This window comes from Cupressus sempervirens, chromosome 10, assembly GCF_028749045.1.
Source record: "Cupressus sempervirens isolate cs-2001-9-10 chromosome 10, ASM2874904v1, whole genome shotgun sequence".
NCBI classification, from domain to species: Eukaryota; Viridiplantae; Streptophyta; class Pinopsida; order Cupressales; family Cupressaceae; genus Cupressus; species Cupressus sempervirens.
The window spans coordinates 482,300,470-482,314,457 of record NC_143127.1 but is presented as its reverse complement, the minus strand read 5'-3'; the positions used below and the strand labels follow the sequence as shown (position 1 = coordinate 482,314,457).

The window sequence follows — 13,988 nt, the reverse complement described above, 5'->3', positions numbered from 1 at the left end:
AGGATCACCCAATCAGTTCTGGCTAATGAATAGGAATAATCCAAATTCCCTTGCAGTTTAGGCTTCGCTACACCTAGGTGGGTAGACATTCACTTCAAACTTGATCACTTGGTTGAAAGCTTTTCTATAGCGAATTTAAATCTTTGTGTATTCTCAGGTTGGCAAGGTCCTCGAACTCGATCAAAATAAAGTTGAATGAATGTTTTAGATAGGATTTTATAAATAATTGAGTTGATTTCTATAGGAATGAAATATAGAGAAGGACCACAAACTTCGAATATGAATTTTATGATTACTTTTCAACAATTCTAAATGACCAGTGTGTTGTTTACTTGGGCCATAGAGTTTACAATAGAGACTTATGTACAACATTATGGGATGACATACATCATCGATTGTTTTTGTATTCTATATGTGGTAGACCAATCATATATGCAATTAATGTTAGTCTAGAAGGTTTTTAAAATTCTTTGGAGGGAAGTCCAATTAGAAACGAATGAGGAAAAATATGTGCACTTCACACAATCCTTGATTATCAAACAAAAATGCTATGAAGGATCTAATACATATGTCTGGTTAGGAATAATCAGCTAATCGCTTTGGTGACCATAAGGGATTGATCCAGACTGTAATTTTACTCTCTTTGCCTTTTAAAAAAATGAAGATCGAAAACTTTTATTTATCATGAAAAGATAATAGATTAATTCATTTTGTAATTCATGCCTTCTCCTTATTCCTTCTTACAAGAAATGGATTTTTTTTTTGTGTGATGCTCCCCCAATATCATGTTTCAAAAAATCGATGTCTGTTTGCATAAAATAGACTATCAATTTATATGGGCTCTTTCTAATTAAAAAGTTGTGTCTATTTAAAACAAAAGACACATCTCCTTATTACATCACTTTATCTTTTAACAAATCAATCTCCAAATTAGTAAAGTTCCTAAAATGTGACTGCTGGAAGTATCGATTGATAACTATAATTTTTTGGTGTTATGAATGATGATTATAGTTTGCTAAATTTGTTTCCACAAATTCTCCAAATTCTTGACAATACATTTGAAGTATGTTTTTTGTATCTCTCTGGACCTTTGTATATGCCTTCATTATATACAAGAAATTGTTCTAATTCTTCTTTGAGGCTTCTTAGGAACACACACTGTGTATTTTGAAATCCACCTTTAACATCAGGATGAAGGTCGTCTATATATGCAATTGAATATTGATCTGTAATAATCTCGCCCTCGTTTCCTTGGTGGCACTTTGACATATGTTGAATATATGAGAATCAGATTTCCTGATGCGGTGAACATAGTTTCATCGCTATTGAAACAATTCCTTAATTGTAATCATTATCGGCTCATGGGAAATATTATGAATTCCTTTATAAGGTTTGTTGGGCTCCTTTTCATGACCTTAATCATTTTCATTTCTTCCCATTTCTTGTAGTATGGAAGCCGTATTTGGTCTGAACTTGGATGCATGTGCCGTTGGTTCCTTGACTATGCCGAATTAATATATTCTATATGGTCATCGTATACATTTGGCTGCAACATTGTTGTCTCAAATACACTCTCAACGTTGCAAAGAAAATTCATGGATACTTGGAAGGATAGATTCATATGCAAGATAGGAGTGATCTGAGTCTACATCTTGGTGCAGTAGTTTTTTGAAAATTCAAGGGAACATCTTCTTTTAGAACTTGACAGCTTCCATTCATGCTGTGTGTCTTTGTATCGTGTTACAGCTATCTAAGGAATATGTGTCGATATTCATCTTCAGAGTTGAGACATGGCTCATAACTTCTTGATAATGGAAAGCCATCTCAGGAGTAAATGAGAGCACATAGAAACAAGTGTTCGGGGTGTATGATAAAGAATTTGAACCCAATCTTTTCCACTGTGGAGACACAAAATGAAAACGAGCGTTTGTTGATGAGAGCCATGTCAAATGACATAGGTTCTACATGTTCCCTTCATTAGCATTTTCAGCCACAAATCTATCTCAAAAACATCTAACGACATCCATTTTATTTTACCGATAAGTGTTTTTGCGATAGTTCTTATCTGACTTAAACTTGGTGCTGTTCTTCAATGTTACCCCTCTCTAGATTCATCATTTCTAGCATGACTTGCTTGCTCTTTGTTGCTTTACATTGTATAACGTTGACTTTAAAATCCCAATGTATGTTGCCGCTTGGAAAACTACTCCGTTTAAATTAATCGTTTGTTACTTAGTGACTTTTGACTCTTGTCATCTTACTTCTGCAGATAGTATTTCTAGGTTTGCACAATGACTCTTTTGGTAATATTATCGCTATTGTGGCGTTAACATTCATTAATGCTGTTATTTGTAGTTTCATGAAGGTATTTTTATTTTTATCTATTATTGATGTATTCATCGTGGTTCTTTTCTGAAATTTTTGGCACTAATATTTTCATTGTTTGAAGCTCTGTATACACAATATCTATTAACATACCCTCTTTTTCACTGTAACTTATCTAGTTATAAAGTTGTTGGCTAAAATTTTTGTAAACCACTGTGACCACAACTTACAAAATGGGAACTTTAGGCAACAGTGCAGTGAGATAATCTCTCCTCCCAGCAATAGGTAAGGCCCCCTTCTTACCATAGGTGGCTACAACAGAAACCCAACTAGAATTAACAAATGGGTGGTTAATTGGATCTATTCCTCTTATTTCAGGAATGATCCTACACTAACAACTACTATTTGCAATTTAATAAAAGGAATCTATTGCTACAATAATGCCAGTGGCTTAATAGTTGACGTAAGAACATTCTTAAGATAGTGGTTATAACTTGATTTGTGTGGTTGATAGGAAGAACACAAAGTCTCTTACAACCAACCTTCTTGAAACGAAAGGGCAAACAACTAACAAAGCTCAAAGTCTTTAAATCCTAATACTTGCAGCCAATATCAAACTATAGCAATCTCGTCTCTAAAAGCTCAAAGTCTTTCAAGAACCAAAACCAAATGCTCAAACGCTTCACAAAGAAAGAAGCAACAAAGGTGAATTAATCACTGCAACAGAAGAAACAAAGATTGATTCCAAGCCTTGCAACACGAAGTTTGATAAAAATTGCTTCTTTATTTACTTCAGAGATTTGCAATAAAAAATACAAAGCCTTCAAGTTACAAGCCCAACCTTCTTCTATAAAGAAAAATATGATTATTTACAATGACCTCTCCTTTATATAAGAAAACAAGAGAGAGAAAAGGAGGGAAAAGAGGAACTCTTCAACCGATTTGGCAAGTTTTTGAGGTAGAAACCGTTATGATTTTTTGAATAAATGATGCTGATTTAATGCGATAAAATCGCCCTCTATTTTCTCTCGCAATATATTGTAAGATCTGCAATATCTCGCAGAGTTTTTGACCATGCCATAAACACTTCTAATCCAAATTATTACCTGCAGCCATGAACACCTTGCACATTACTGCTGGAAATTGAAATTGTATCCTTTGTAAAACTCACTTTGATATGGGTAGTCTTAGCATTAATAAAAGAGCACTTTGTTGTATTAAATTTGCATGAAGAAATCAAGCAAATGGTAACCATGCATTGCAATGTATAACCATTCTATGTTGATGATAGATCAATGAGGATGTACCGCTCTAGTAGGGGAATCGACTTAAGCCTAATTCACTCAATAATTTCTTGTTAAGCATTGCCATTAATGAAGGAAAATAACTCACACAAACTAAAAAGATGAAGAAGTTGTTTGGTAAATGACAAAGCAATACAAACTTTACTACGTTTCCTCCTTGATGGGAAAAGTTCATGACAATAATTCCAATCTTAAAGAGGTCATATATTACGACAATGATAGAAATAGAGATTCATGGCTAAAGATTCCTATCTGGATGAATGTGGGGGTCTTTAGATTCTTGTGCGGTTAACGAAATTGGCTAGCTTCAAATGTTAGCCATCTATGCCATGTGAAAACCTTCCTGTTTTTTCAAGTGTGAGTATAATTGGAGCCTATTCAAGATTAGTCATGCTATGAAAATGATCAAATTGAATCAATAGCATATGAATGACCTTGTCTTAGTAAAAACTTTTCCTTAATGGAAAAATGAAGGGAGGGAAGTAGTCTCATGATGCCATTGACTTGGATGATAACAACCCAATATATAGATTGGATTTCTGAGGATATGAATGTCATATTTATCACTAGGAGAATAGGTGGAGGGAAAGAGTCACATGATTAGTAATAACTTAAAGAATGAGCCCCTTACTTTTAAATAAAATGTTGGGATCACTTTTCTTTAAAAAAAATAATAGTAATTTTTATTGGAAAATCTTTTTTTTTTGGGAAAAAAATAATAATTTAATTCGTGACTTTATGCATATCACTAGATTTTTTTATAAACTCTTGATGAATAACAAGTAAATACATTAATTATCATAGTGACTCCTTTGGTTTTGTAAATATAAAAGTTCTATGGGCAATCAAATTACTAATTTGGGCTAACCAAAGAAGCAAATTTTATTGGAATTGTGGCTCCATTAATATCTATAGAATTGTTTGGCCAATCCCCACCTATATTCATTTGTTTCTCTATAAAACTGAAGTTAGGGGCCTAGGAATTATATTCATCTTGGGGTCAAGGGGAATTGTGAGGGGGCAGTGCCCTCTTGTGGGGTTTGGGAGAAGGGCCCTTGCTTGTGGATCCATTAATATCTATAGAATTGTTTGGTCAACCCCCACTTATATTCGTTTGTTTCTCTATATAACTAAAGCTAGGGACCTAGGGATTGTATGCATCTTGGGGTCAAGGGTTAATGTGAGGCGGCAGTTTCCCCTTGTAGGGTTTGGGAGAAGGGCCCTCACATGATCTTGTAGCAAAATAGGTAGGTTGAGGGTGGACCTCTCATAGCTAAGCACAAATCTACTATTGAGAAAGCATTAGAACTTGTATGGGCTGAACATATTAAATCATCAGCATGTAAAAAAAATGCTTATATAATAGCTATACTCTAAGTAATAAATTTGATCAATGACCTAAAAGTAGTTCCCATTGTTGCTGTATGGAGTATCACGATTCAATATATTTGTGCATTCACGCTAATTTTTATGATTCAGTGCCTTATTGTTGCTACATTAGTGCATTGTTGCAATGATAGTTGCATTGCAATCACTTATTGTTATTATTGTAATGATTGTTTGATGAATTATTGTTTATTGTTGATTGATCTTATTCTTACTTATTGTGTTGATGTCTATTTTTTTGTGATCTATTGTTGTGACTATTTTTTCCATTGGTGAGCCTTATGTTTTCTTTAATTGGTTAGCTATTGCTTCTGGATTGAAGAATACATTTTTATTGTTGCAAAGGTTGTGCCACTGTTTATTGGTGGATTTTAGTAATATGGAGTTATAGGGAAGTATATTTTCATTAATTATTATTCAATATTTGTGATTATACACATGTGATGCGAATACATGTGAACGGTATTTGAGAGCTGCTTGATTGTTGTTGATTGGCATGTTCAAAAGATCTAAATAGACCTATCAAGGGAGGCTTGATTATACCCATAATTGTGTGGATGAAATATGTGTTGTGTGTAGAATAATTTCAATCATATGAGATTCTTGTGAGAATCAGAACAATTTGTGAACTAAGGAGAAATTTAATTTTAAAATATGATTCTATATCAATTGTGATAGCTAATCTGAGAATTGTACTCATCCTTTGATTGTTATGTTATATACTATATGTCTGAGTTTAAATATATATGCAAGGCAAAAAAAAATGTCGATAATTTGAGGTGATTAAGTTAGTTAAGGACTCATTGGGTTAGGTCATTACATGCTTTAAGTGCAAATGATCATATTTGTTAATTCTACAAATTTCCTCATCCATTAGGAGGGGTGCAGGTGAGGGTTGTTTGCTTGTCACTTGGTAGATGCCTTAATTATTTTATATAAGCTAAAAATGAATGTTGTGTATATGACAGCTGACACTGCAACATTTGTTCATATGCTTGCAGGAATGTGTGAGAGAAATTATTCTACTTGCTAGACGAGGCAACACTCCGCTTGTTATTGACGGGGTATATTTTACTTCTACTTTTTGTTGTCGGTATAATGAGATGTTGTTCATATTTGTTAGTCTGTCAGATGGTTAGGTAGTTTGGGATGGTCACGACGGTCACTTGTCACACCCCTTCAGCACTTATATATGACATGTATTTGAGTCAAAGAGATCAAATTTCCACAATCCATTACGATTATAATGATTGGCTTCTGGATTAGACTGTGTTGAAATTTTTGACCATCAACATTTTGAATCACACTACGTGATCGATCATCAGGATGAAAAGGAGCAAGAGATGCAAAATAAAATGTATGAGTCCAAGAATCATGATTATTGTGGAGTAAAATTGTAAATATTGTGTTGGCATTGTGTGAGTATGTTCGGTAAATGTATGGCTGTAAACATTCACTGATGTTAATGAAGAAGGTTTTGTGAGTTCTCTGATAAATTATGTTGCATTATGTTTCTTTCTGTCACTGTACACTCTCGGATGAATTAATCTGTTACCCAAAGGGGCAAACACTTTTGAATGGTTATGAAAACAGTTATTCTCATTGGAAGTGGAAAGCCCACTTTATAGACGGATACAAGTGTATTTCAATTGATTACATTTGTAATGATATCATTATTAGGATCTAACTTTTTGATGATTAGTGTTCTAATAATTATTTTCTTGCACTCGACAGGATGGACTGTTTCTTGTGACCAATAATCCTGAACTAGTGACAGGATATTCTTTAGCAGTACTCACACCAAATGTAAATGAGCACAAACGGCTAGTTCAGAAGGTGTTGGAACAGGATCAGAGCCATCTAGGGGAAAACAATGGAATGACAGATAAAGATGCCCCACAACAATTGCAGATGCTTGCTATGCAGTATGATCATTGTGGTATTTTACTATAGTATCTTTCGAGATTTTTTCCTTGACTTATGTGATTCATTTGAATGTTCTTTTAGAATGGGAGGAGTGACAATCTTACAGAAGGGAAAACTGGACCTCATCAGTGATGGGAGAAGAGGTATGCAAAATGCAATGAATTCAGCTTTGAAATATATGCAGGAATTTGTATATGCTGATCTTTTGCTTGCCCTATACTGTATTTTTTGTGCACTCTGCTTCTGGCTACTGAGCATATGTAATCAAATACAAGGAAAGGTTAGTTAATAATTGATTTGTAAGTATATTTGTACAGTATATGGTGTGAGTATTTTTGGATCGCCTCGTCGATGTGGTGGCCAGGGTGATATTCTTTCTGGCAGGTTAGTAAAGTGACTTTTTGTATTAGAGCTTGGAGGCTTGCAATTTATGTGCAAATATAATTTTTAATTGTATAGATGAATGATCACGTCTTGAAATTCTTTTATCCCTTTTCATTGCTTGAATTTAGCGTATAGACTCCTGGTAAAGCTGACTAATAAGTTTGAAGAAAGGTGAGTCTGCATTTGCAAAGTAGTTGTTTCAAAGCATATGAAAGGAACCTAGTAAGATACAGGTGTGTTTATAACTAACTTATAAGCATTTAGAAGAAGAATATTAGGTGTTTCTTCCCATTTTAGTCATCACTGTTACAATTGTAGTGAAAGTTGCATTACTAGTTCTATATAAAAGAAACCATTTATGATTGATTCCAGCAGTCATAGATTCATAAGTTAGGGGAGCTGGTCCGATATATTTTTCCTGTTTGGTGGTTGGCCTATGGGAGCCTATTAGCCCGTGTGAGCATGTTAATGGTTTAGGTTCTTGACACATCTGGAATGAAAGATAAAGATTCCCCACGTAGGGAGCTGTCCAGATATTTTCTTTTCTTCTCAGTGGATCATTCATATGGACAAATATAACAGAACATAACACCCTATTCTCTCAACATATTTGCAGGTAGCATCCCCTACCAAACCGACTAGTCTTCTAGAGTAGAGATGAGTAGGTGGACTGGGATGCCCACTTTGACTTGAAAGTCTGTACAATGGATGTAAACCGATTGCAGGTGTGCTCAGTGAGGTTGATGCAGGCTTCCCTCAATAAAATGGTAGCCTGAAATGTATTGTAATGCAACCCCCAATGGTGCATCTTTTTTATCTCTTTATAATTCTCTCTAGTATATTATAGGCTCTCCAAACTCTTGTGGCCTCAAGTGTGAGACTTTTAATTAATCTTGATAATCTGTTTGAATTTGCAATGCTTTTGTTTCCACTGTCCCAACCTGAGTTGTGCGTTCAATAATTATTCCATTCCTGAATTTTAACTTGTTAATTTCCCATATTGAATTCCATACTCCTGGTCTCTAGTTTGGAACTATTTATGCTTCTCTTACATTTTTCTTTATGCTTTGCTATTTTTCCTTCTTATCATGTTACCTTCTTTTTCATTCCAACATTCTTTTCTTGCATCTCATCTTTCCACTGGATATGGCATTCCAAGAAAGAATCCTTAGTGCATCATGTTCTATGTCGGTGCTCATTTAACTCAACTTTCTCAACCTTGCCTGAAGGCCTGTAATGCCAGTATTGAATGTAGCACCTATTTCCTTGTGTGATTTTTCTGGTATGTGCTGGCTTTGTGCTTGGTTTCTTGTATGATTGTTAACAAAGAAGACAGGAATTAGCTAAATAACTGCACTTTTCCTGAAGAGGGTAAATCGTTTCTAAGGCTTTTCTCGGAGAGGTACTGTAATTGTCCTATGCTTCAGATAAAAGTTTGCTGGTAATACAGATATGATCATAAGACAATCCAGCTAATGTTTACCACCCTCAGCTTGAGTACATACTATGTAAAATAGAGCTATTGATGTGATATGGAATTCTATTCACATATTAAATATCTTTTCCCTTGAATGAATTTTGTGTGGTTATATCAGTGACAGAAAATTCAGAACCAGCCATAAAGGATTATAGAAAAAATAAAATAAAAATCCCATTATTTCTTTTACCCCAGTAAATAACAACTGAAATTATACTAAAGAAATAGAGAACTTGCATAACATGAATAAAGAAATGCTCTTTTACTCATATATCACTTTACCATATATGCTATTGTATGGGGAGATATAAGTGTGAGGTTCCTTACCCTAACCAAGATCCACGTACTACTTAGTGCTGTCCTAGGTTGTATAAGTTAGACCACAAACCTTCTTGTACCAACAACAGCTAATAAAACAGTCAGTACTACACTAGTCTCCCACCTATAGAATAAGACATTAATGTGACCATGTTTAATTACAACTTATTTTACTGTTTGCATCTACATCTGTCCACTAGCCTTGTTGTTGTCCCTTTCAACAAAAAACATCAATAAATCAAAAGTGAAGGGGTAAAGGGGTGAGGAAGACATAGAGGCAGAGGAGGGGGCCAATGTCAAAGGGGTTGGCTGCTATCTCGAGTGCCTTTGTTGCTCCAATCATATTGGTACATGTAGCTCTAAATGCTCCTACTTTGGGTTGTGTCATATCCCCAAATTCAGAATGGTCAGAATATGATTGGAATAAATTTTAACTAAAGATTGAAATTTATTTATACTGTTGGCAATCCATTTTAATGACTTATCAAAGAGGATGAACAAATGTCTGTTGAACATCAATCACAACCTTATTGATGGAGTAGAAGGGTCACCGTTCATGAGGCACTAACTATATCTATATGTCATGTCAAATAATAATGGTACAAAGACCACCTGGATATTAATTGAATCCGATAAACATGTCCAACATAATAATATCAGCATGAAATAATATAAAGGAGAGCGATGATTAATTAGTCCAAGGGATATTATTAGCAGAATTTGACAAAGGCTATGGAGATGTGTGATATGCAGTTGATATCCATTGTTTGTTGAGAAATGACATTGGCACAAGTCTATCATAATCGGTCAAAGCCCTTATGGGTGGCGGAAGTAACTGTGGGAATCAAAACACCATTAATCTATCTAAAACAACAAATTGGAAGAGTACGTAATACATGGATGAAGGGAAACAGATGGAGTATGCCAATTGTTTCAAGAAAGCAGCAAAATATCAAATTATACCATGCATCAATACCTTGGCCATTGATGACAAAGGAAAAATATAAGAATCGATCATAGCATAGCATACACATATCTCTACAAAGATCGCTACCAACATATATTTGCATCGTCAAGTCCGATACATCATACAATAATTACCATGCATTGTATATATGGATTGGGTATCATATATTCTCCATTGCACAAAGCCAATAGTATTATTGGGCTGGTAATTAATAATTCCTGTTAAAATTATATAATTGGTAGACAATTGTTAACAATATCTATTATGATGGTCGACAATTATCCATTGCACCCTTTCATATTTCAAAGAAAATATTTAGGCAAGCCGATTGGCTCAGCAAGGAGGAAGAATCAATATTTTATAAACCTATATTTTCCCTTTCTGTAAGTGCTTGGTTACAGAGCATAGGAGGTTGTGATAACAACCACTGGTGCGGGCACTTCATTTAAATATCAGTGGCAAAATCTAATCGAAAAGCCTAAACCATTATCAGTATATCAAAAACAGCTCATATTTTAGAGAAGATGCATATACAATGTTAGAATATCATTGATGACATATATCTCTGTCTGAGATCAGTATATCACCATGTAGTGGCAGCGTGCATCACATACGAAGATCAGATACAACCACATTGGTATTATGCATATATTATATTGTTATATAAGAAACAACCTCAATATTGTAAATTGCATTCTTGAGCATTTTAAATTGCAGCATTTGCATTTGGACATACCTTTCATCTATATCATGATTATCTTATATCTGCATTTATTCCCATTGATTATTGTGTATTTGATCAAATAAATAAATATTTCAATAAGGAATTACATAATTCACAGTGTCTTGTATAATCCGAAAAAGTGATCATTGCAATCAGCATCAGAGCTCATGAACTTGCCAGCTTGTGGAGATGAGAGAAATTGAGAAATCGGTATATAAATAACAAAGGGCTGAAAATGGGTGAAAATTAAAGACTTTAACATTCACTTGGATCAATTCATCAAAGGACGAAATGTGATTTCAAGAGAAAATGGCTAAGCTAGTAGGATTACTCACCAAACAAGAGGAAAAAAGAAGAAATGATGAATATTCAAGATATCATACCCTTAAATACAAACCGACACTTCCTACTTTCCTTCCAAAGAAAGAATGACAAGAAGTTACTTCGGCCGACTTACAAGATGTCATGTCCCCATTTTGAAGGCAATTTGATTTAATTAATTTAATTAATTAGGTTGTCCAAAATAATGAATATTTTGTGAGGATGACTAATTAATTATTTTAATTAAATAAATAAGTGGTATTAAGTTAATTATTTATAAAGTTATCAAATAAATAATTGTCATGTCCCCATTTTGAAGGCAATTTGATTTAATTAATTTAATTAATTAGGTTGTCCAAAATAATGAATATTTTATGAGGATGACTAATTAATTATTTTAATTAAATAAATAAGTGGTATTAAGTTAATTATTTATAAAGTTATCAAATAAATAAATATTAAAAGGTAACTTTATATTTAATTAATTTAATAAAGTGACTTGAATTATAAAATATTTTATAAAGTCACTTAATAGACAAAATAAAATAATGTTCTAGAAGCTTCTGGAGAAAGTGGAGAAAAAAGAATAAATAGGCACCCCGAGCTTCATTCTAATCATCCAGATTTGTTGTTGTTGATGTTGATGTTTGTTGATGTGCATTGTGGAACCTAGGGTTTCTGCAATAGTCACAACTGGCCATTGAGAACGAAAACTCTCAATTGGTATGCAATTTTGAGGGTGTGAAATATCACTTGAATTATTGCAGCTGGGAGGAAGATACCTCAGTCTTCTATTTGTGCCACATTGAGAAAAAATATTTGTGGCCATTGAGAACGAAAACTCTCAATTGGTAGGCGATTTTGAGAGTGTGAAATATCACTTGAATTATTGCAGCTGGGAGGAAGATAATTCAACCTTCTATTTGTGCTACATTGAAAAAAAAATATTTGAGTACAAAAAAGCAGGCCGAAAAAGCAGGCTGAAAAAAGTAGGCCGAAAAAGCAGGCCGAAAAAGCAGTTCGAAAAAGCAGGCCGAAAAAGCAGTCCGAAAAAAGCAGGCCAAAAAAGCAGAACCGAAAAAAAGCAAGAAGAAGGGGCAGCATTGAAGGAAAATATTACAGCCATCCACAATTAGGTTCTTCACTTCTCATTTGGCATATTTTCTGAGAAATGTCGGTTTTCAGCTGAGTATCAAATATAACTTCAGCACTTCACTATTTCATAGTGTCCTTGTCTTTGTTTGCCATTTGGCATTATTGGTATCAAAGGAAGGCTAGGATTTTGCAATTGAAAGAGCATTGTAATTTTTAGACTAACTATATTGCAAGCCTAGAGTTTGATGATCAGCTTATTAGTTTGCATTCCAATTGTTTGACAAAATATCAATTGGTTGTAAGTGCATTAATGCCATGCTAGGTTGCATCCAAAGTATTTGTCATAATCACTAGTTGCTGTAGCTGCATATTACTAGTAGTTAAGTCTCATATTTGTATTGAATATTGTCAAAATTAGTTGCACATTCATGTTTGGTCATTGTTTAGACAAATCTGGAGTCTTTTGTAAGCATTCTCTTTGATGCAAATCGAAACAAGAGTTATTGCAGCAATTTGAAAAGTTATATCAGTCATATGACCCCTTGTATACAAAGTGTTTGACAAAATTCTTCGAGCCTTCAATAAGCATTTTGAGATCAAAATTGAGCAGGATTATTTCAGTGGTATCAGAGCTTGCTTGCAAAGTGTTTGACAAAATGTCAAACCACTGAAGTATAAAGATTTTTTGGTGTTTAAAGAAGTTATAACCTATTGGGGTTATTACACAAGATCAATCGTAGGAGCAAATAAAGTACCCTCCTAGGAAGCAAAGTAGTAATGATTTGGACCTAAGAAGGGAAAATGAATGCCATGAGCACTCCAAGGAACACGAGACAACTGATTGCAATACAACAATTGTACTTTCGAGTCTCTCACATCCACGCATCATTGGAGAGAATGGAAGTAGTCGCACCAAAGGGAGAAGGTGAAACTGAAAACCAAAGGAAGTATAACACAAGAAATTATCAAGCACCCAAGAATCCTTCAAAAGTCCACAAATCCAAGGAGAGAAAAGAGCAAACTATTGACTTGTCATGTATCACAAATAGATGAAGTACATGGATACACAAAGATGATAAGGGTGATATCATGCACAAGAATTGACAACATAGAGGTTAAATCTTGAAACCATAATTTAAGTTTTGTTGAATTGATTGTTAACAAAAACTCCCTTTCAGCTACCAAAGAAGACTCATCATCCATAGTTGACAATAAGAGGGGTACTTCTTCTAGTGTAAGAAAATATGAAGCCACTTTCTGTATCCAGCCCAATCATCTTGATTTAACATCAAAACTATGTAAAGATGAAACACAATTTGGTAAGTGGGGACAGAGGAGTAGCTACAAGTCTTGGAACTGCAAATCATTAAAAAGAAGAGGAAGAGACATCAACATCAAGAGGATAAGGTATGACAATCAAGCATGTCAACAAATAAGGAGATCACTTGAAATGTTACCCAAAATCGGACAGATAAATCTGAGGTTAGTGGGAAAAGAATTTTTCAAATTATCCATTACCCCTTGTTTGAAGTGGACAAAACATATGACAGTTCATCTCAAAGGTGTATGAAGAAACTAGCTTGAAGTCACTCCAAGGTGTAGATGAAAATAAATTTTGGGAACCAGGTTCAACTTCAATCCAGAAAGTGTTAAGATCAGTTTGGAACAATATGGCAAGTTTTAACCATGGGATCACAAAGCATTCCTCAATCAAATTTATACGTTTTCACATGAGAATCAACTTTTCAAAATTAGGATGAA

At 34.1% G+C, this 13,988-nt stretch overlaps 1 protein-coding gene across 6 annotated transcripts in view; it reads left to right on the top strand.

Moving 5' to 3' along the window:
- The window catches only part of LOC149534775 (ATP-dependent (S)-NAD(P)H-hydrate dehydratase-like), a 256,178-nt gene that overhangs the window by 131,424 nt on the left and 110,766 nt on the right, over nt 1–13,988 (top strand). For all 6 annotated transcript variants that reach the window (XM_089807173.1, XM_089807172.1, XM_089807174.1 and 3 more), the window contains 4 exons: nt 6,017–6,079; nt 6,750–6,940; nt 7,023–7,084; nt 7,259–7,325. In XM_089807173.1, the coding sequence (XP_089663299.1) occupies nt 6,017–6,079; nt 6,750–6,940; nt 7,023–7,084; nt 7,259–7,325 (383 nt within the window). The remainder of the gene's footprint in view (nt 1–6,016; nt 6,080–6,749; nt 6,941–7,022; nt 7,085–7,258; nt 7,326–13,988) is intronic.